General features: G+C 48.0%; 1 protein-coding gene across 1 annotated transcript; it reads left to right on the top strand.

Annotated features, from left to right (window-relative positions):
• The first annotated feature begins 312 nt into the window (after positions 1-312).
• ALG9 (ALG9 alpha-1,2-mannosyltransferase) lies at positions 313-23039 on the top strand. The gene is made up of 15 exons (XM_051638497.1): positions 313-485; positions 1405-1543; positions 1741-1875; positions 2491-2561; positions 3344-3432; positions 3895-4030; positions 4399-4486; positions 4606-4711; positions 8708-8830; positions 10683-10837; positions 12395-12524; positions 13309-13456; positions 13757-13886; positions 16629-16759; positions 22793-23039. Exons 1-15 carry the CDS (start codon positions 394-396, stop codon positions 22914-22916), a joined length of 1797 nt encoding a protein of 598 aa, XP_051494457.1. The 5' UTR covers positions 313-393; the 3' UTR covers positions 22917-23039.
• The last annotated feature ends 298 nt before the right edge of the window (positions 23040-23337 follow it).

Genomic DNA, 23337 nt, shown 5'->3' with positions numbered 1-23337 from the left:
AGGTCCCTCTGCGGGGCCGGTGAAGCTGCCGGAGGCGGCACCGGCCGCGGTTCCCTCGAGCACCCCGGGGCCCTTTCGGGGCCGTGGGCTGTGTGTTCCCCCCCCCCCCCGGGGCCGCGCTTTCCGCAGCCAGCCGGGAGGCGTCAATAAAGCCCTTTTTGGTTTGGTTTGGTTTGGTTTTATCCCCCCCTCCCCGCAACGCTCCGTCCTTTCCCGCAGGGGCTTCCCGGCGGGAGCCGCGCGCGTGCCCGGCCGGCCCCCGCGCCCCGTGCCCGCGCCCCGTGCCTCGTGCCCGCGCCCCGTGCCCACACCCGGCATGGCGGCCGGTGCCTTCGGCAGAGCCGCCGCCGCCGCGGGCCGCCCGGAGCCGCTCCCCGCCCGCCCGCACCCGGCATGGCCGCCAAGGGGGCCCGGCAGCGCCCGCGGGCCGCGGGCGGCGGGGACTGGGCCCGGCCGCGCCCGGAGCCGGAGGAAGGCCGCGCGGAGTAGGTGGCGGGGGGGCTGCGGTGGGGGGGGGTCCCGGGGGGCTGCGGGGGAGGGTCCCGGGGGGCTGCGGGGGGGGGGTCCCGGGGGGCTGCGGGGGGGGGGTCCCGGGGGGCTGGGCAGCGTGTCCGCAGCCCGCTCGGCGCTGTGGGGACGGGCTGTGACATCGCCGCTGTGTCGCGACAGGGCCCGGCAGCGGGGCGGGCCGTGCCCCCTGCCCGGCCTTCTTCTTCTCCTATTTCCTCGCCGCTGGGTTTTTGTGGCGTTTGTTTTGGTGTTTTGTTGTTGTTTTGTTTTTTTTTGGGGGGGGGTTTGGCGGGATGGCGTGTGTTGGGCGTTCCCCGGGCGCCCCCTCAGTGGGGCTGCCCCCCCCCAATTCTCTTGGCCTGGTGTGGGGGGTGCTCCCTCCTCTCTCCCCCACCCCCCCAAAACTCAACCACCTTGCCCCCCAATTCTCTTGGCCTGGTGTGGGGGGTGCTCCCTCCTCTCTCCCACCCCCCCTCCCCAAAACTCAACCACCTTGCCCCCCCAATTGTCTTGGCCTGGTGTGGGGGTGCTCCCTCCTCTCTCCCCCCCCCATAAAACTCAACCACCTTGCCCCCCCAATTCTCTTGGCCTGGTGTGGGGGGTGCTCCCTCCTCTCCCCCACCCCTCACATCAAACTCAACCACCTTGCCCCCCCCCCAGTTGTTGTGGGGAGGCCCTGGAGGGTCGATGCCCCGCTGTGGTGAGAGGGGGTGATGGTGGGAGGGGACTGGCAGCCCCCCAAGAAAGAGGCTGAATTCAAGACTCCCCCTCTACTTCAGCCAGTCCCCGAGGGGCAGGGTTAAAAATCCGCTTGTGGTGTCACATTGTTAGTCCTGGTCTCCTTGCTGAGCCTTCTCGGTGCGTGTTTGTACATTTCTTTTTTCCTTGGACTAGATCATCTGGGAGCAAATCGGGACAAGTCTGGGCCCCTGAAGGATCAACAGCTTTCAAGTGTCTCATCTCGGCCAGGTTCTGTGCAGCTCTCTTAAGCAACATCTCTGATTGTGATGAGACGTTTAACTACTGGGAACCAGTAAGTGGCTTTCTCCCCTTGGGAGGTCCTTGGGAATTTGCAGTTGGCCTGTGCCAAGGGCAGGTTTATCCAGAGCCTTCTGCTGATCTCTGTGTTTCAGGAATAAATGTTCTCATTCAAGAGCTCAGAGGTGGGAAGTGCAGAACTGCCTGCTCCTTGTGATGCATGTATTTTTATTTATCTGATCTCCACTGCAGACACACTACCTTGTTTATGGAAAGGGGTTCCAGACATGGGAATACTCCCCAGCCTATGCCATCCGCTCCTATGCTTACCTCTGGCTTCATGCCTTACCAGCCTTGTTCCACGCTAGAGTTCTACAAACCAACAAGGTAAACCAGATGTGGAAAAGCTTCTTTTCTGATCAAGAAAGGTGCCTTTGTTTTGTGTTCAACAGCTGCTTTGTTTGTTATCAGAGGCAGAGGTAGTGTTTACAAAACAACTGCAGTGTTTACAAACACTGCAGGACAGTTACCCATTCACCCTGGTAAATTTCACTCTGGTGCTTTGGAGCCCATTTTGTTTTCTAAGCCAGTGACCATTTGGATTGATTCATTGATTGATGAGGTTTTTTTCAATAAACTATAAAAAGCATTACTATTTGGCAAGGGATGTTGCAAACTGAACTGGCAGAAGTGTGGAAGAAAAAGCACTGCATGTGCATTCTGACTGCCAGGCTTGGTGTGTTTCTGCACAACAGACAACAAAAGAGGGACAGTTCTGGCCAGTTCAGTCACTTGTGTTCACTTTCTTGTGTTAGAGGGCCAGTCCTGGGGCTGCTGGGATCTGCATCATCCCTTGGTGTGGGATCTGGCTCTACAAGAATAGCTCCTTCACCACTGCCAAACTTGCTCCATCCTGTTCAGATGTTCTTGGGACCCATTTGTTAGTAGTAGGTGCATAAGCTTCATTGCAGACCTTGTTCAGACTCTGAGTATGTCTCCTAGGTTCTTATCTTCTATTTCCTCCGATGCTTCCTGGCCTTCCTGAGCTGCATTTGTGAGCTCTACTTCTACAAGTGAGTATCAGAAGCTCTCTGTGGTGAATGTTTTGGAGCAATGGGAGTAACACATTCCATTATTGCCACAGGAAATACACTCTGAATCTCATGTGTAGAAGATGTGTCTGGTAAATGGGGCTGCTTCACAGTGAACCTTGGAAATGTGTGTTTTAATGATGACTTAATGAAGTACTGGTCAGAATTCTGCTGCTGGGACAAAGATGTGTTCCCAGATCTGCCACCCAGATCTCCACTGCAGCATTTTGTTGACCTGCACTCATTTTCTCACTGAGAGCAGCAGGCAGGGTGGGAGTGTTGTGAACTCAGCTCTGCTGGAGGAGAGCCTGGTGCTGTGCTTGCTTATCCTAGTGAATTTCAGTGGGACACCCTGATTGTTGCTGTCTGTCCTGTATCAGCCAGTGGTGTTTACATCCCCCAGGAGCGGTAGCCTGAACATACAATTACCTTGTCTAAGCTGGATTTTTATTTGTACCTGCTGCCTCTTCATTTGTGGCTTTCAAACTATGATCTTGCCTGACTGGTGGCAGCAGTCTGGCTTCAACAGTGTGACCTGTGGCTTTTTGCATGATGGGGTTTTGGGAGGGATGAAAAACTTAGGCTGATGTTGCTACAGCAGTGCAGACTCCCTGCATTCCTGAGATCTGGACAGGCACTTCTCACACTGGTAGAAGCCAAGTCTCGAGTTTTGCACTAGTGTAACTTCATGAGGATCTGAAATCCCAGTTCTTTTATGTCCTGAGGATATTTCTGTGGTCTCTGATTCTCTCTTGCTTCCTCAGGGCTGTGTGCAAGAAGTTTGGGCTGCATGTCAGCCGGCTGATGTTGGCCTTCTTAGTGCTCAGCACAGGGATGTTTTGCTCATCTGCAGGTAGGTTTGCTCAGCAATGACACTAACCATCACTTTGTCCATAGAAACCAAAGTCAGGTTCAGAGAGGAGAAAACCCACGGCCCTAAAATACCTCTCTAGCAATTGTTTGTTGTATTCTGTTGCAGGTGTCTCACATGACAGGTGTGATGACAGAATAAATGTTGGTTCAAGTGATGTTCCCTGCATCACTGTCATGTATCTTTCCAGGGCATGTTTGCTTCTGTTGCTGCCTCCAGTCTCTCTGCAATGGCCCATGCCTTTTAAACAGGGTCTTGGCCTACCTTCCTGGAACATCTTTTAATCCAGGGAAGGAGGGTCATGTTTTGGCATTGCCAATGAGGTCTCCTCATTCCCCACTCCTGTCTCTGGTGGAATGAAGGAAAGACAATTAGCCCATCTTTGCTTCGTGCAGTTCTGCTGTGGGAAAGCTGTGCTCACCCCTTCCTTTCCTTCTGTTGCAGCTTTCCTCCCAAGCAGCTTCTGCATGTACACCACAGTGGTTGCCATGACTGGCTGGTATATGGACAAAACCTCTGTAGCAGTGCTGGGGGTGGCTGCTGGAGCCCTTCTGGGCTGGCCCTTCAGTGCAGCTCTTGGGTAAGGAGAGGAGGGCTCAAGGGGGTTGCACTTTGTTGGATTTTTCTTGTCTGGCTGGGGGGAATGTAGGGGCTGGAGAGCTGGAGGAAGAAACTAGCAGGGACCAAGCTGCCAGCTTAGTCCAGGCTCATTGCTACAGGCTTCCATAGCCTGGATTCTTGGCTTTTGAAGAACTTTGGTTTGGGAGATTTCCTGACCCTAATATACTGAGAGTAAGACCTGAGTTAGATGACTGGGATATGGAGCTGAAGCAGAGCCAGGGCAGTGGTGCTTCCTTTCCAGCTACATCCTCCCTTGCTTTGAAGCAGCAGGAAAACCTGCAGTGGGGAAGGACAAAGTCCCTGGTTGATACCTGGTCTCTCTTCCAGGCTCCCTATTGCCTTTGACTTCTTGATACTGAAGCAGAGGTGGAAAAGCTTCCTGAACTGGTGTGTGGTGTCCCTGATCCTGTTCTTGGTAAGAGCCCCTAACAAGGCAAAGAGGGAATGGATCAGGCTTGCAATAGAAAGGATGAATTCTATGGGCAGTCCAGCCAACAGCTTCTGGCACTGTAAATAAGAGATGCTTTCTTCCAGGTGCCCTTGGTGGTTGTGGACAGCTATCATTATGGGAAGCTGGTAGTTGCACCTCTCAACATTGTTTTATACAACGTCTTCACCTCTCACGGACCTGATCTCTATGGTGAGTTTAAGATGACCAGACAGGAAGGGAGTCGGTGGTTTTCTTGCTACCCTGACCCACTAGGTCTTGATTGCCAGTCCCTTTCCTGACCAGCAGAAGCAGCCTGCAAGCTCCAAAGAGCTGCAGTTCCCGAGTTTTGCCACACGATGTTTCTCTCGAGCTGGGAATCCTCAGGCCGTTGTGGGATTTCTCCACGCTGTCAGTTAAGCTGCTTTGATCACTTACCAGTTCTATAAACTGTCCTGAGATGTCTCAGCGTCACAGGTCTTAGTAGCAAAAATGTCTGGATGCTACACCCGTGTGTTTGTCTGCTTTAATCGAGTTCTTGGCTGTTGTTCCTCACCCTTTGGGTGCAGAACCTTGGGAAAGGGGGTAACAGTGCAGAAACCATAGTTCTTTCTGTTCACATTGGGTCTCTGCAGACATCCTGAGTCCATGCTGTGCTTTGGGAATCTTCTTGCTTAGCAGCAGTGCATGTCCTGGGCTTTGCTGACAAGAGAATGCAAGGTTACCATAAAGGCATCTAATCTGCAGGCAAATTATCTACCTGTGATGGGTTTCCTGGTGCTGGCCATTCAGGATACAGTGTGTCCCAAATCTCAGCTCTGCACCTTGGTGGCAGTGCAGTCTTGTCTGGGAGCTGCCGTTGCACCAAGTTGGTCAAACCATGGACTTCTAGAGCTGCAGAGTAGGAAAGAATTAGGTTTCTAGCAGGGCCTCGGAGGGGCTGGTGGAGACTTCAGGGAGCTTAGGGTGCAGGGGCTCTGTGTCATCTGTGCCATCTGCTGGAGCCCTGTCACACTCCAGGAGGGGTTCAGCAGTGGTTGGCAGCAAAGCTCTCCCTGGCCCTGCAGGCCTTGTTGGTGGGTTCCTTTGAAGGGCTGTTTTGGGTGATGATGAGTGGTGATCTGTTACTTGTGCTGTGGCACAGCAGTGCCCTGGCTTGCTTGGCCATGGCCCTTCCTCTCTGCAGGAAGGCTCTGACATGTGTGGCTGTGAATTTTCTGTAAGGAAGCTTCAGGCTCTGTCTCTGATAGGTTTTGGCATGGACTTGTGCCTGACCTTTTCCACACTGGTGCATGAGTTGTTTCCAGAAGCCTCCAGGGACCAATCTATGCTGAAGTGCTTTATTCATAGTGACATTCATATAACATCCTCAGGCGAGTAAAAGAGCCTGCTTGGAATTGCTCTTTAATGCAGTGTGGCCAGGACAATGCTGTATGTTTAGAGAGCTCCAAAACACTTGGGAAAAATAACACTACCAGGGGAGATGAAAGGCTGGCCAACCCTTTTTGGCTTTGGAGCTGGGATTTCCCAACTTTCACATGATGGGAGCCGGAACTGCAAGAGGTTGCAGAGTCATGATCCCATCTCATCCTCAGTCTAAGTGCCACAGTGTTTTTCCTTTTGACTGGACTTCTGGAGAAGAGGTTCAGTTATTTTTGTGTGTCTGTTTTTAGCAATGCACTCCTTCTGGATACAGTCTGTGCAAGAAATATTTCCTGGGGTGATTAGGTTTTGACAGCCAAGGGAAAGCAGCTTCCAAGTGTATATCCCTAAGCCTGACTCTGTGGCTTTAGGATGTGTTTGTGTACCTCTGTTCCAAGAATGCACCATTTATGACAAATGTTTTGTCTCACTTCCTGTGATCAGAGCTTTGGCTGTGAGTTGCAGTGCAGGGGCACTTTGGGAGGCATTGTTCAGCTTGGGAGGAATGTTCTGGGGCTGTTTATGTGACACCTTGCTCTGCTGAGTCCTGATTCTTAAACAGAGTAAAAAGAAGTGAAATGCAGAAAGCAGACTGTTTATTGTATTGGCCCTGAATCAGGCTTGCTTAGAGTGAGGGCTGTGACTCAGGATCAAGTAATTGTGGCTGAGTTGCTGTTCAACAGCTGAGCTGCAGTTCCTGCCTGTGACAAACACGGGGTGGGGCACCTCAGCTTCAGCCTATTTTACAACTTCTCTGCTTTGTCCTGAGCTGCCTTCCTCCTTCTTCAGTTCTGTCAACTTGTGTGTGGGTTTGATTTCTGGTGGTGCTCCTGGAGCCTGTCACACAAGTTCCAAGCAGTTCCCAGCTCAGTGTCTAACAGTTAGTTATCCCCATGGAACCACGGGGCCATGGGGGCCACAGTGTTCTTCCCACTGCTGTCATCAGCCTCCTGCAGCCCCCATCTGCTTCAGCTCTGGCAGGTGGGATACCTGCAGGTAGTTAAATCTGTCTCCTGAAGGTGATGATGTGGAAGCATCTTCCCATCAGCACTGTGCCTGGAGAGTTCTTCACTGTCCCTCCCTGCTTGAAGGACCTTGTTCTGGGCCAGGACTTCTTATATGCAATGGGATTGTTCTTGTTTTTTTTATGTTGCAGTTCTTTCTCAGATCACCTTGGGTTGTTGTGGATAATGAGAATAAAAGCATTTTGCCCTGGGAGGCATTGAGACTGAATGCCTCTGAATGGGTGAGTCATCACAATGCCCAAGCCTCCTGCTTTTTGCCTGGTTTCTGAATTATTTAACTTGCCTGTGTAATGCACTGTTCCCCTCTCTTCTTTTTTATTTTTTTCCCCTTCACCCAGTGAAGAAAATCCCTTGCTGGAGAAGGAGGGGAGCTTCCAATCTGTAGTTCTTAAGGGCAATTCATTCACACTGCAGCCAAGTGTGAGGAAGTTAAAGCTGTGCCTCAAGGCTCCCCAGAATCCGTATCTGTAGCTGCTCTTTGCTTTCACTGCTACAGGTTTCCTAAATGAACTCAGTTGCTTAGACCTGGCCTTAGTCACTCCAGCAGGATGTTTCTGACATTACTGGTGCATCTTCTAATCCTCTTTAGCTGTAGGAGCTGCAGAGATTTCGGGCTTCCCTTGCTGCTTGTCACTTGTCTGATTAATTTCAACATGGACCCTATTTAAGTGGCTCTGATTGCAGGAAATTGCTGCGGCGTGTGACACATGTCACAACAGTGCAGTGATTAAAGCCCCCACGTGTCATTTACTGACTGATTGAGCTAATCACACTGAGAGAGTGGCAAATGTGTGGAGAGAAGCTGGCATTCCTCATTGTTCAGGATTTTAAGCATCCTGAATTAAGAGTCCAAGTAAATGACAGTTGGACTGGAGTTTCAGTTTGCATCCTTTGAAGCCTGCAGCCAGTACCCAAGTATGTCATATTAGGAGGCAGAGCTGTTTGAAGCTCCACTTGAAGGACAAATGTAACTAGGGACATTTTAAATGGTGTTGACTCTAAGGAGGTACCCACACTGTCACCTGGGTGAGTCTTTGTTGGGGTGAAGTGTGGACGTGAACTCTTTTTCTTGTTCCTTTTTAGGACATTTTCTAATTCTGCCAACATGGAGTATGCCTCATCACTCCAGAATGACACTGATCTCTTGTTAACATGGTGTGGTTTTGTGTTATTCCTCTGTTTCTTCCCTGCAATTAGAAAGAATGGATTTGGAGTAAAATGTCTTAGTTTTACAAGAAGTTAACCTCCTTGCTGGGTAGGCTTTCTTAATGCAAGGATGAGTTCTGTGTCACAGAGCTCTGTTGGGCAAGGCTGACTCTCAGAGTGGCCTGTGATTCATGAGCAGCAGATGGGACACTGACTGTGATCCTGTGAAACAGGAGGGAGGAAACTTCTGAAAAGGCAAACAGTGAAATTTCTTGTGTAGCCATGAGGGTGAGATACTCTGGTGCCTTTGTATGGCTGTTGACTGACTCTGATGCCACTGCTCTGGCAGATTTATGGGTGAGGGGCAGCAGCATGAGACTGCTTTGAGATGGCTCAGGCTCATCCCATGGGAGTGCATCCTCTGTCCAGTTGCAAGACCTTCTCTCCACACCCTTTCCATGCTGTGGTTCCAGTATGCTTGCAGTGGGGAGAACTGATGCCTGCTGCTGGTTATCTCAGTCTGTGCCAGGCAGAGAAGGAACAAAGCTGCTGTTAAATCTAGATCTCACACATGTTTGTATGTTAAACCTCATCTCATTCTTTTCTCATCATTCAGGTACAGAACCCTGGTCCTTCTATTTCATCAATGGCTTCCTGAATTTCAACGTGGCATTTATTTTGGCACTGCTTGTGCTGCCCCTGACCTGTCTCATGGAGTGTCTGCTTCAGAAATTCCATGGTGAGTGCAAGACAGCTGTGGGAGCTAAGCACAGACAGCCTGGGTGTCAGCCTTGATACTAAGGGAGAGCTTGCCTGCCAAAGAGCAGCTTTCCTTTATTGGAAGTTCAGGGAAAGTCTTTGCAGTAATAGGAAAGTCCCTAGAGCTCATGACTTAGTCCAGAATTGACTCCACAATGGAGTTGCTGTGTAGAAAGAACAGGCAGTGAGATGGGTCTGGTTACCTGATGCCAGGAGAAGGGCAGAGACGTGTTTTTCTCTCTAAGGATGATTCCTATGTTCCTCCCTCCACCTCAAGAAGAATAATGTGTTATCAAGGCTGAATTATCCATGCCCAGAGTGAGCTTATCAAGTTGTATGGTACATAACCTTCAGCCAGACATGCAGTGCATTAGAAATCTTAACAGGGAAAGAAACTGTACCTATTGTTGTTTCCATCTTATCTGCAGCTGGAAGTGGCAGCCTTCAGAGTTATTTGGGGAACCTTTTGCTGCCTCTTCCATTGCTACTTTTTTTCCTACCACTGCCAGAATGTTTTCTGCAGCAGCTTGAGAGAACAGAGTTATTGTTCCCTTCTTGATTGTTGGGACTGAGCCTACAAAGAGGCATCCCCTGGTCTCTGTTGCCCATGTTGAGACTGAACCTGGACACCTCTGTGCTCTGTGAAGGGCACTCTTCACCTTAAGGACAGTCCTGCTACCCCACACTCTGGGAAGTGTCCCCATAGATATCTGGGCATATGCTGAGAGTAGAGAGAGGAGGAACCAGAATATTCCCAACTTCATGTTGGGCTTTCTCTTAAATAAAATGGCATCAGTTTAAACACACAACATTTGGCAAGTGACCCTGGAGAGGGAAAAGGTATTGAGGAAGTGTTAGTTCTTCTCTGCTGTTTTCCTGAGGAGGATTCATTAAGCAGCAGCAACAGCAGCCTTCAGATCCATCAGTCCACTAAGTGCTTCTGGTTTTGTGCTGAATACCAGAAACAATAGCACCACAATCCTTGTTGAAAATGTATGTTATGGGGTATTTGCTTATAGCTGTTCCTTGGATAGAACTGACTTACTGTCAGAAACCAGTAAAAGCTCAGTCGGAGGTCCTGTAAATGAGAGGTTTCCTGCTGTTCACTTGGTGTTCTTGTACTTAACAGCAGGAGCAATTCTGCCGAGGGCTTTGTTCTTTTTGTCTGTGAAATGCCGTTAGCTTAATTGCTTCACTCTGCTGTTGGGAGTAGCAAGGGGGCAGAGAAGGGACTGAAAATCGTCAGGCAGTGTAGAACCCTCCTCAGTGTGACTCAAATTCAGGGTAATTGTTGTTATTTTTGAATCACTTATTTCCTCCGTTAAGCAGAATGAGCCTGAGAGACCTCTCATGCTGTTATTTTTGTAATGAAGCAATGAGGGTGGTGGAAACATCAGTCTCTAAACAACCATTTGGAAATGGAAGGGTAGGTCCAGAGGAGATCCTTTTGGATCTTTGTATGTATGGCATAATGCACAGCAGGAAATCCAGCACTTCTAACTGACATGTCAGCTCTTGATGGGGGGCTCCTGTTTGGATTCAGTAACACAGGCTCTTATTTTCTGCTCTTGGTCTTCTAAAGTCTGTTGAAATTGTTACTACTGTAGGAATCTCTAAAAAATTATCTGACCAAGATTCTATACTGACTGTTTGGACATGTTACCTGGATTTTAGCAACACAGCTGCTCCAAACATGGTGTGTTTGTGTCTGAAAGCAATGGTTTGGGTCTGAAGAGTGGGTTTGAAATGTGAGATATGATGGTGCAAGAGGGGGAGCAGCAGAAAACCCTCATTCTTACTTTACTACTTTGAGGAACGTTTGTTTCTTTCAGTTCAGAATCTGGGCCGTCCCTACTGGCTGACACTGGCTCCAATGTACATTTGGATCATGATTTTCTTCAGTCAGCCCCACAAAGAAGAGAGGTTCCTCTTTCCCATCTACCCCCTCATCTGTCTCTGTGGTGCTGTGGCTCTCTCTGCTCTCCAGGTGAGTTTTAGTGGAACATGTTTCTTCACTGAGTCTCATACCTTTAGGAAGCATGACTCCTAGCTGCCTTCTTTAGCACTGCTGCCCAAAGTTTGGGAATATCTGCAGAGTATCTGTGTCTGTGACACAATCTGCAGTGATTACAGAGTTCAGGACTGTCCTGTGCATAACTACTGATCATCATCTTCAGTCTGTTAGCTGGTACAGTTTTCTTTTTTGAACAGTCTTTCATGGAAAGGTGTTGAGACTCTGGAAGCAAAATGCACAGCTGTGCTAACAGGGAAGTGTGTGTGGATGCACTGCTGATCCTGCAAGTGAAACATTAATTGTCCTGGGTTGATGCATGGGTTGATTGAGAGTGTGTAGAGAACTGTTAGGCCCCTGTAAGATGTGACATAGAAACAAAAATATTTGGGATTCCCCTTCTGAGTGTCACACAGAATGAGCTCAGCTCATCGTCTTAGACTCCAGTGCTGACTGCTCACCAAAAAGATCCAATTTCCTGGCTTTAGAAGGTGATTAGGAGCTTGTCTGGGATTGTGTGAAGTGATAAAGGGTTGAGAATATTTCCTTGCCAATAATTATTTCATGCTGAGTTGTTCTCAAGTAGGAATTTCTGGTGAGAAGTTGTGATGCTCTAGTGCCAAGACAACATACCATCCAAGAGAAGTCTTGAGGATTAGTAACTGTGCCTCCTTTGCTTCAGGGGGCAGGAATGTCTGTGTGTAGGAAATGCATTTTGCTGTATCCTAGTAGGAATGCTGCATATTTTATCATAGTTTGATGGCACCTTGTCCAGTATTGGATACCCAGCTGAGAATTTAGAACTGATTGCCCACTAGTAGTACAAGCCTGTCAGAGTCTGCTCCTCCAAACCACATGGATCTGGCTGTTAGGAAAAACATGGAAACAAGACAAGAGGAAGAGAAATCAGATTAGGAGAGGAAACAAATAATCACTAATAAGTAAATAATAAAGGCAGAGCAGGAGGGAGGGACCAAGCCAAGTATTGGATGTAGTTCCTCCTGGGTATTCCCAGAAAGGCTTTGAAATTAGAAAAACCAAAAGGGCTTTTCTCAGCAATGTCAGAGTGGCTTGTGTTTAAGAGTGGATGCAGAATGTGCTGTGGGTTCTTTTAGCCACTTCAGAGCTGTCCTGTGTGCAGACAGGGTGAACACCCACGGGTCACGCAGTAACTCTGGGTCGTAGAGGAAGCCAGCCCAGCAGTGAACATGAGGGCTGTCTGCACGGGGAAGCTCTACAGAAGCTCACCTGGCAACAGCCAAGCTGCAGCCCTGGGGGAGAGCACTTTACAGCTTGATTAGAGGCCTTCAAATCTCTTTAAATACCCCAGATGATCTGTTCATATCTGTTCAGAAACGGGACTGAACCACGGGAGTTTCTGTGCATTTTTCAATGAAAAAATGAAGATCAAATGTCTGGTGGGAGATGCAGGCACTGCTGTAAGATCCTTAAGAGAAATGGAATTTTGCTCAACAGATGAGAGTTTGAGTAATTTCATATTGTCTTTTTTTTTTTTTTTCATTCTCTCCTCAGAAATGTTACCACTTCGTATTCCAGCGCTACCGCCTGGAGCACTACACAGTGTCCTCCAACTGGCTGGCTCTGGGGACTGTCTTTCTCTTTGGCCTTTTGTCATTGTCACGTTCTGTTGCCTTATTCAGAGGTTGGTATTTCAGACTTGTCCTGTGCTTTCCTGAGTATTGGCAAGTCTTAGGGCCTGCCCAAGTTGTGCTGCTTTGACTGTAGCAGCACAGGAGAAATAAGGAACCTGGAAAGTTTGGATGTCATTGTGGTAGGGACAGGAATGAGTTCTGATGGTCACCATTAATGAGTTGTTATATGTGTGTATGTAGGAGGTGTCCCTGCCCATGCAGGGGGGTTGGATCTAGATGATCTTGAAGGTCCTTTCCAACCCAAACAATTCCATGGTTGTATGATCCTATGATTCTATTAACGTGTATTCATGTATGTATCACTGGAATTAGATCACTGAAAAATCTGCTGCCCCTCAGCCAGCACAACTCTACTGATACAAACCCTGTATTCAGACTCATATTAAATCAAGATACTTCAACTTTCAATCATAGGATCCCACTGGAGAAAACATTTTCCTATGTAAAACTTATAATTTGGTGCATGTGTCCTTAATGGAGATGGATTAGACATAGTCCTTAAGTACTCTCATGAGTCAGAGCCATGCAGTGAACCCTTCCACCTCATCAGTATTTTTTTCCTTGATGGTCATTGACAGGGCAGGAGGATGTGGATAAAAGTGGTAGGGTGCTAGTGCTGCTAGAAGGAGGGGGAGCTTTGGAATCCAGCCACTCATAAGCACAGACCAATTCATTTAAGAAGTTACCAGTTAAAAAGATCAGTCTCTTGTAATCTTTCAAAGTAACCATGTAAATATCACCTATTACTTATTTACAACTTTCTGCCTTCCATAGGCTACCACGGGCCCCTGGACCTGTATCCAGAATTCCACAGGATTGCTACTGACCCAAGTATTCACACTGTGCCAGAGGGGAGACCAGTTAATGTCTGTGTGGGAAAGGAGTGGCACAGATTTCCAAGCAGCTTTCTCCTGCCAGATAAGTAAGTTGATTCATGTAAAAGGTACAATTTGCTGAGATCCATAAGGAGGGGCACTTCTTCTAAGTATTTGTGGGAGTAACCTTGAAGACCTTGTGTCCCTGTTGACACCAGGACATCCAAACCAGAAGATTCTGAAGTTTGTTGTCAGCAGATTGTGCTGGCCACATGCTGCTGAAAATCTGCAGTGTGACTGCTCCTCTAGCAGGGCTGTCTGTCCTCAGGGGTGAAGTGTCCTTAGCTGTGCCTTTGGTTTTCACCACACAAAATGTCACTGCACCTTCCTGACTCTCTTCTCTGCAGTTGGCAGCTCCAGTTCATCCTGTCAGAATTCAGGGGCCAGTTACCAAAACCATTTGCCAAGGGACCAATGGCCACACGGATCATTCCCACTGACATGAATGACCAAAACAAGGAGGAGCCATCTCGATATGTAAGGATTATGTTCCTGCTTTCTTTTCCTTCCCTTACTGTGTAATTTGTCTTCATATTAAGCCTGTGATTGGGTCTCCCCACTTTATTTCCTGGGGGTGGTAGAAGGTACAGAACAAAAATGGGCTCTTTGCAGCACTTAGAAAGTCCCCCATTTATGTGAGTGGTCTGTTTGCATTTCATCTGCCTATTTTTGTATTTAAATACAACAACAACAATAATAATCATCCCTGGATATTGCAATGTTGGGGTCAGTATAATGTGTTATTGTGGTCACAGGAAAGTGAACTGAATGAGCAGTTTGAAATCCCCCACAGAAAATGTTTGTCAGTGGGCAGGGATTGAGGTTTCCCTTTGTACTTTCTTTTTAAATATAAATGTATCAATCATATTTGCAACTGAGAAGGAGGAACTTAATTTGGAACTTCACTTGCAGCAGTGATTTCAATGGAATCTCTTAAAAGAAGGTGTTAATATGTTACCTTTCCTGGTTGAATTGTGTTACCTAAACAAAAACAGTGCACACCTATGAATATTTTAAGGTTATTGCCAGCCAGCTTCTTTAGAATTATGGAGCAGGTTAAATCTTAGCTGTGAAATAAGTACTTTTTGCAGTACTATCTACTCATAGGAGTGGCAGGGTGAAAGCAGGGATCAGCCTCCTGGGTTGAAGCTTTCTTATTTTCAGCCTGATGGTGCAGTTACTGGAAATGGGAAGGAGGGGTGTTCCCACCTGAGAGCAGCTCTCTGCTGCACTGCATTTCATTTACCCACTCCTGAACTCTGCCATATTTCATATTTTTAGCACAGACAGCTGGCTGCTGCACAGCCTGTGACTAATGGGGCAAAACACACTGCTGTTCCCTGCTTGTTTCTTCATGTCACCCTGCCATTTTTTTATTTCTCATGCAAGCAGAAGGGCCTGGGGCATGAGGAATCAGCTGCTAAGTGTGAATTTTAAATGGAGTTTTGAAACTTCTGACCTGCGAAAAACAAGAGACCAAGATCTTTTCCCAAGTTGAGTGAGCTTGTGAGTGCAAGCATACTCAGATTAAAAAAACCAAAAACAGGTTAGCAAGCACTGGGAAGGACCATCAAAGCAAATAAATCTAAAAGGCATGAGGCTGTTGGTCATTTAAAGGGGAGAAAACACATGGTTCAAAAGGATTATCTGAGCCATAGACAGCTTAAAACCAATTAGTGGCTGCAGATATGGGCCTGATCTCTCTGTTCAAGTGTAAGTATCTGTTACTGCTCTGCCTGAAAATTGGAGAGTGAATCTGTTTCTGTTGCTATGAGACACTGGGGAAAAGAGTGATTTGATCTCCTTGTTTTGCCATTCCTCCTTCCTTAATCATGTTGAACAGCACTTAACTTGTACTTGTCCAGCTGGGGAGATGCATTTGTCACTGAAACTGCTAAGAAAGAGATAAGGAGCATTATCTCTTAGAGATGTATCCAAGCAGCAACAGTAGATCAGGCTGAAACTGTTGAGAACTCCCAACTTCAGAGGAAGTTTTTTTTAACTACTTTTGTTTTCACTCCTTTTCCAATTCCTTTTGTTTTGAACCAGAAGAACCACCTGAAGCTTGGTGTTGTTTTTTTAAGTATTCACTTGAGTGATCAGTAAAACACCTCTGGTTCTGCTCAAAACAGTTGAACTTCATCTGTGGTAAACAAGGCAAGCTCCTGCTGTGCCCTGTGTGGCCAGGGTAAGATCCTGAGGCACATCAGGCTGTCCTGTGCCTCTGTACTTTGCTGTGCCCACTCCTGTTATTCAGGATGGGATCAAATGTCATGTCCCACATAGCACAGCAGTTGCATCCAATGGATGGAATTTAGAAATTCCTTCCAGCTCTGTTCACTGACTTCTTTCTACAAAGAAGCATTGCAAGGTTTGTACACCACCAAAGTCCTGTGTCCATCCCCAGATAAATGCATAGGTGCTGTGCTGGCACTCTGACCAGGAGGAGGATTATCCTTGAGATGGCAGAAGGGAAATCTTTCATCTGGCAGATAATTCATTGGAAGTGCCAGGTGTTTTTTAGAGGAGTGTTTAGAGTGAGGGAAGTGAGATCAGTCGTAGTGCTTGAGGCAGTATCTTGTCTTTCTCTGGATGATTCTACATCACTTACAGAAAGTTGGTTGATGGCTTGGGAGTCTTTTTGCTAATGAGCCAGAACCTCTCTCAGGGCCTGGAATGTTCTCATACAGTGCATGAAGTGGATTCAACATTCTCCTCAGCTGATTTTCCCATGGTGTAATTTCATTTGCCACTCAGTTGTGAGACCATGGACCCATCTGGTATCCACCTCATTAAATTGTTTTCAGCCTCAGTTGTTACAGTAAACCCCAAAGGTCCTTCAAAAAAGTGAATTCAAGCATGTCCAAGGAAGTTTGCAATGATGTTTTGTGGGAGAGCAAACTGAAATGTGGGATCCCTCAAGGGAGAGTCTGAGGGAGTAAGAGGGAATAAGACATAATCATCCAGCAGTGGTTCTTCTCAGAGGGGGACTCTAGGACTCTCCTGCTATGACCAGGGCAGTAGTGGTGGCTTTTATTCCCCTGTAAGCTTTTCTTTGATGACATTAAAAATCTTTTCCTATGTATCCTGTGTGAGGCATTTCACCTGTTGCTAGAAATAACCCCCCCCTGTCATTGGTAAGTCACAGCCTGTATAAATGAGCACATACAACTGGAAGCCCACAGGAAATAAACCACAAGAATGTCTGTCTTTCTGCAGATTGACATTTCCAAATGCCACTATCTGGTGGACTTGGATACAGCAGCTGAAAGCCCAAGGGAGCCAAGGTATTCCTCCAACAAAGAAGAGTGGGTAACCATTGCCTACAAGCCATTCCTAGATGTTTCCAGGTATGCTTTCCACAGCTGACAGGCAAGTTTCTGGCAGGTCTGTTCAATTATCCTCTTGCAAAAGTATCTGTATACAAGGAGGAAAGATACATTGGCAAATTCCAGCTGAAAATCCAGTTTCCAGAACAGGCAGCTTGCTGGCTGCAGTGGAACATTTGTCAAAGTTGTACTTGCAGTATTTATGAGCTGGGTTGCTCTAGAGGGTGAAGCTAGCTGAGAAGGGTGGTGAGAAGGATTATTTTTAAAATGAATGCTCCCTGGGCACTTCTTGCTGAAGTCATGTTTATTGTTTTGCATTCTAAAGAAATGAGGTGTATGTCATCTCCTCCCAACAGACTTTTGAACCTGCTGGCATGTTTTAGCCAGTTTAGGAGAGGTGTAAGTCAATCTCAAAGAGCATGAGCTCTTACAAGTTTTATGAAAGCTGGCAGAGAGAGGAGACAGTCTCACAGTAAGAAGTCAGCAAGGTGACACCTTTTCTGGGCATCAGAGAAGCCATGGAAGAGACCTCAGTTAGAATCAGTTCTTCAGTAGTTCTGCTGCTCACTGAACAAATGGCTTGTGTGTCTGAACAGGAATTTCTGTGAGGAGCAGAGACAGAAACTGCTCTCCTCCAGGCTACCACAGGGTGGAACCAGGGTTTTCAAACTGGGAATGTCATTAATACCTTCCTGCAAGTACAGAAACTCTCGGCTGTGAGGGGATGGTTACTTAGCCATTTCAAGCTCTGGACATGTAGCTGTCACAACAGGGCAGAGAGGCTGCCTGGAAAAATCTCTGTAAAAAACTAACCCAGAGTTCAGTGCCCTCCTATTTTCTGTGTGAGTCCTTGTTACTTCCTAGTAATAGGGCCCTCCAGGCAGGGGGGCTGGTAAAAGCAGCTGAGCAGTGAGAAAGAGGGGTAATGTTAGAGCAACTCCCAGGGGTGCTCTAACGTTTCCAGCTTGCTGACACAAACAAGTTTTCTTGGCAAGGTTTTTCATGAACTATGTTTTTCCAAGAGACCTGCTATGACATTGGGGCAGGATGTTAGGAAGGGAGAATGAGATGGCTAATGGGTCTTATTAATGAGGCAACAGAAGTATCTGCAGAAGGGCTTTGGGAAGGACCCCTTGTGCACAGCATGTACCCCTGAATGTTCATTTCTGCTTTGAAGACACATGCCTGTGTTTTTAAAGCTGGTTTGTCTCACCATCCTCTGCTGAAGAGCCAAGCTTTGATTGTTTGGACCTGACCTAAAGTCCTTTGAAGTGAATCAGATACTGAGTCCAACCCAAATGGGCCTTTAGGACACCTTGGGTTAATCACTTGGGATGTAATTTGCTGGGGATGCTCTCAGAGCTGTGAGGAATGTTCTCTGAGGGCATCAGTGATATCTTGAGATTGGTTCCAGGATGCAACAAGTACTTCTCTAGTCCAGAAAGTTGTTGGGGGGCCTGATAGCTGAGAAGGCAGCTAAAATGCTTCTGTGGTTTTATTTCATTTGAATTTGAGACAACAAACCTAGGCAGTGGTGTCCCTTAGAGCTGAGAAATTGATCATTCTGGGGAGCTGAGCTGCCAAAGAGCAGCAGGAGCACAGCTGTAACAGGGTGTTGGTTAAGCTGAAGGATCCCAGAGCTAGTAGGTCTGTGGGGAGAGTTCTTCCCAGGGTCAGATGCTCAAGATCTGTGGGCAGAGTCAGTGAAGAAGCATCAGGAACTCCTGTAACGATCCAGGCTGCTCACATTTCTGAGCAAGCACCTTCCCCAGCTCAGCAGAGTGACACATCTCTCAAATCCAGCACCTGCTTCCACACAATGATTTGGAAAAGCCCCCTGCTACCTGGGAAGGAAGTGTAAAAACACTATGAAAATTGAGTTGTGTCTTTGTTTTGTTTTGTTTTTTTAAGAAAAGGGAAGGAGGACCAGGAGAAGTGTCACTGTGAGCTGAGCTGTGAGGGAGCTGCCAGTGTAGATGCCAGGCCTGCAGCTCAGTGGCTGCACAGCAGGGAGCATTTGGGGAAAAAAAACAACTGAAAAGCACCACATCAAACACCTCCCCATCCAAAACCAAACTGCAGCTCTTCTTCTTTGAAAATAAATGACCCCAGCAGTTCAATTCACTCCTGCTGAACTGGAGGCTTCTGGGACCCACTGTGTCTCACATTGACGTCAGCAAGTGCAAATGTAAATCTCAGCTGGCTCTGATAAATGGTGCTGCTAATTGAATTAGAGAGCACTCCAAGCCACCAGCTAATTATGCTCCTCAGGAAGCTGCTTTGTCCAGGTCCATTTAATTCTATATTGGCTGAGTACTCCGAATCTGGCACAGTAAAGGGGAAATATATTACAGCTCCCCATGAGGAGCACATATTTCCCAGCTCTTTAGGCTGAGTTGTCTGCTTGGGTTTTCCATCAAAATAAATATTCTTAGTGCAAAATTAATGATTCGGTCACCTTGTTGTAGCATATCATTACCCTGGTTTGGTAAGAGACTCTCTCATTCCCTTTATTGGTGCTTTCCTCCATGTTACATGAAATCTTTTCCCTGCTTTTGTTTTACAAGTAGCTAAATGACTTCTTAGGTGCATGGTTGGTACAAAATTTAACACCTAGAGGAAGTGCAAAGGTTAATGGGCTTTCAGAGAGCTTTGATCATGAGTTCCCTGTGTATGTCCAGAGCTAGAAGGTACCAAGTCCTGCCCATGTGGCAGAGATTCAACTTCCTGCTGCCTTTCCTTTCTGTCATTCCCTTCTCTTCTTCGTTCTCATGCTTCTTTCTGAATCCTGCTGTCACTGGGGCAGGCAGTTCAGGTTACAGGATGCAGTGAGGAAGAACCTCCCACCAGTTCATGGATCTGCTTCCATTCCATGTCAGTCTGTGAGCCTGGGAGGGAGGGTCTTGAACACCTTCACTTAGCACTCCTTGCTTCCGTTCCAGAAGGGAATTAGTAGAACAGGACTGCTGAGCTGCTTTTTCCTCAAGTCCAAGAGGTAATTTGCAGAAAACCCCTTAGCACCACAGGGCACTGGGGTTCCAGCTCTGCTGCACCTACTGGTGACTGTGCACCCCTGTCCTAACTGGGATCTGCTCTGGGTGCTGCACCAGGCACTCCCTAGAGACCAGAAAACTGGACAAGAATTCAGATTTCCCCTGGAATGTGGATACATCCCATGTCTGGAGCACAGCAAGGGCTCATTTGCCTGGAGCCACCACTGGAAGAGCCTCTGGGGGACAAATTTAGAAGCACATACAAATAGAACATTATATATATTCATTGTCATCTGTCATCCCAGCCCCTTCCATGTGCCATCTGTTGTCTGAGGGTGCTGAGCCTGACAACGTGAGGTGACAGGAGGTGAAGGTTCCTTGTCTGAATTTAAAGCTCCATCATGATTTCCTTCAGGATGACTTCAGCCAGCAGCTGAAGGTGCTGCCTAAACCACACAAGGCTATCTCAACAAATCACTTGTCTTAACCCAAGCCCACACCCGGAGCTCTGGGGAATTAAGCTGTTTCTGTCCCTTCCTTACAATGTACCAGCAAGCTGGTGCTCCACCTGGATTTTTCATTTTCCCTGTTTTAAACAGCACCCCAAGCTTCTTAACACCCTTGCTTTTCCTTGTTTTTCTTTCTGTGCTGAAGGGGATTGAAGTGAAACCAACACCATTCATGGAGAGCAGCCATGGTGGGTTGTCAGGCTCAGAAGAGATGCCAGAATAAGCTCAGCAGTGACATGATGTTCATTAGCCACACGAGATGGAGGAGGAAAATCAAGCACTTGTTTTCAAAGGGATGCCTTTGCTTCCAGTGACTGGAGGGAGGGCTGACCTCCAGTTTCCAGGCGCAAGGAAATGACAGCTGCAAAAATTGTTCCTTGTTCAGAACGCACCAAAATTACCATCTTCTGCCTAGTTATTTGCTACTAAAAGATTCTGCTTTGAACATGTTCCCGATTCCAGCGCCTCAGGAATTCACAAAGAGCAACCATTTCCAGCGATTCTTTTATTTTGGAACTTTGCTGGGTGCTTTACAATTTGTAAAGGGCCTGAGCATTATCACGGAGCCTTTTGTTCTTCGAAGGGAAGCAATCAGCATTTTTATGCCCCAAAGCACAAGCTGAGCCTTGGCAAAAAGCAGCAGGTTTACCCGGTGCTGGATGCTGAAAAGGAGGCAAAGTCTCAGGGGTAGAAGTGAGACTTGTGAATTGTAGCCATTCAGAATTCAGACTTGCTCAGGCTTTCTGAGGGCAGACAGTACTTCCTGCCTCAGTTTCCCCTCTGCGGTGTGGGAAGAATATGACTTTGTCACCCTGTCTGTCCAAAGAGGGAACATTTCAGCTGAAAAACGCTCAGCGTGGCACCCTGTGTGACAGGGCCCTGCTGCTGGGCTGAGCTGTGCCAGGGCAAGCAGGGATCACCACTCTCTTCCTGGATGGTCTTTTACTCCAGGTTGCAGGAGATCAGGAGCTGCTCCTTCTCAGATGAATTACAGGGAGGCTGTCTAAGAACCCCAGGAGCCTCCGGGGAGATGTAGCTGACAGGGGCAGTTCCTGCCATTGTTTTTCAGGCTGCATTTTTGAAAGCTATCCAGAGCTGCCTTACAATAAGCAAACAAAACTCAGTTCTTCTTTCTTCTGGAAAAGTGACTTGAGTTGGATGTCCAGAACCTTGGATTAGCAGCAAAGCTGTGTGAGTTGCAGAGACCAGCAAGTACCTGCTGGATCTGTGTGCCAGCCCTGAGCACTCAGCCTGCTGCAGATCAAATCTGAGGGCTGCTGCTTTCCCAGCCTTGTGTGGAGTTTGACTGGGGTCTCTCCAGGGCTGATCGTTTAGCAACAACCTGATCCTAAAGACATAAAGAGAGAAACTTCAGTGCAGAGGAAGCAAGACTCTGCTCCAGCTCTGATTCCAAGAAGTTGCTCAAATTTGTGAAGCTTCTAGCAAGGTTCAGTGCTGCTGCTGCAGGGCATTTTATTTGTCCACTTCACATTTAAACCAGGTTTTTACTCTTAGTTTGCTCAGTAAAAGAATAAATCCATTTACAATGTGCTCAGCTCCAGCAATTAGCCACCAAACAAAAGGTACTAATTTGATGCAGCCATTAAACCCTCCGTGCTTGAGTGCTCCATTGGTCCAGTTGTTGCCAAGTGCAGGGCACTGCCAGCTCCCAGTGCCAGCAGGACATGCAGCGGGTGCTGGCAGCCTGCAGGAACCTGCCTGCTGGGCTTCAGAGCAGCTCATCCCTCTTTAATTCAATACCCAGCACAAGAGGGCACTGCCAAGTGCCAGTGCCCATCAAGGGCGTGTGGAGGGATGGGCAGCCAGAAGGAGTGGATAGAGAAGAGGAGATGCCAGGAGATGCTGCTCTTTATCATAGAATCACAGACTGTTTGGGTTAGAAGGGACCTTCAAGATCACCTAGTTCCAACCCCCTGCATGGGCAGGGACACCTCCCAGCAGCCCAGGCTGCTCCAAGCCCCATCCAACCTGCCCTTCAACACTGCCAGGGATGGGGCAGCCACAGCTTCCCTGGGCAACCTGGGCCAGGCTCTCACCACCCTCACACTCCAGAATTCCCTCCTCATGTCTCACCTCAATCTCCCTCTTCCAGTTTTCATCCCTTCCCCCTTGTCCTCTCCCTCCCTGCCCTTGTCCCAAGTCCCTCCCCAGCTTTCCTGGAGCCCCTTCAGGCACTGGAAGGTGCTCTCAGGTCTCCCTGGAGCCTTCTCTTCTCCAGGCTGAACCCCCCAGCTCTCCCAGCCTGGCTCCAGAGCAGAGCTGCTCCAGCCCATGGATCATCTTTGTGGCCTCCTCTGGACTTGCTCCAGGAGCTCCACATCCTTCCTGTGTTGAGGGCAAAAGCGATGCTGGTGATGCTGGGCACAAACCCGCTTTGGTCTCACTAAGAAGGAGTCTGGGCTTCATATGCCTGAACCATTAGCACTCCTCCTGTCAGCAGCCCAAATCTTTTGCAAAGCCTCATGTACCAGGTTGAGCAGAGTGGCTCCTGAGCACTTTAAGGATGATTTGTTTTTCCTTTCTGGTTCCAGGTCCTCACGGCTGCTCCGTGCGTTCTACGTCCCGTTCCTGTCCGAGCAGCACACATGGTATGCAAACTACACCATTCTGAAACCCCGGAGGTCCAAGCAAGCCAGGAAAAAAATGGGAGGCTAGTCACACACCTGGGCAACCAAACCAAAAGCATCTGCTGACACTCTTGGCCTCAGCCACCCTCAGTTCTCTTTTTTGAAAGATCGTGCTTGTGAGAGTCACTAATAAAGATTTCCCATGAAGTGATTTTGCTCTTCCAGCTGCACTAGGGGTGCATCATCAGGTCTCTGCTCTGCCTACACAGGACAGATTGGTAAGAAACCATCTGAAAATCCAGCAGCTGCCTACAAAAGTATTATCCCTGCTGCTCCCTCTGTTATTACCTGTTGCACCAGAGAAGAGAAAAATGGGAAGTAAAAAGGAATCGTCGTGTGAGGTTCTGCTCCAGGCTGCCATCTGGCACTGGGAAGATCTCTCTCTCTCCTGTTTCCCCCCATCCCTCATCTGCTTCAGTAGTGCTGACCTTCTCCCAGGGGATTTTTTT

Source organism: Apus apus, chromosome 22 (genome assembly GCF_020740795.1).
Source record: "Apus apus isolate bApuApu2 chromosome 22, bApuApu2.pri.cur, whole genome shotgun sequence".
Classification (NCBI taxonomy): domain Eukaryota; kingdom Metazoa; phylum Chordata; class Aves; order Apodiformes; family Apodidae; genus Apus; species Apus apus.
The sequence above is the reverse complement of the archived record's forward strand: the minus strand, read 5'-3'. Positions and strand labels throughout refer to the sequence as shown.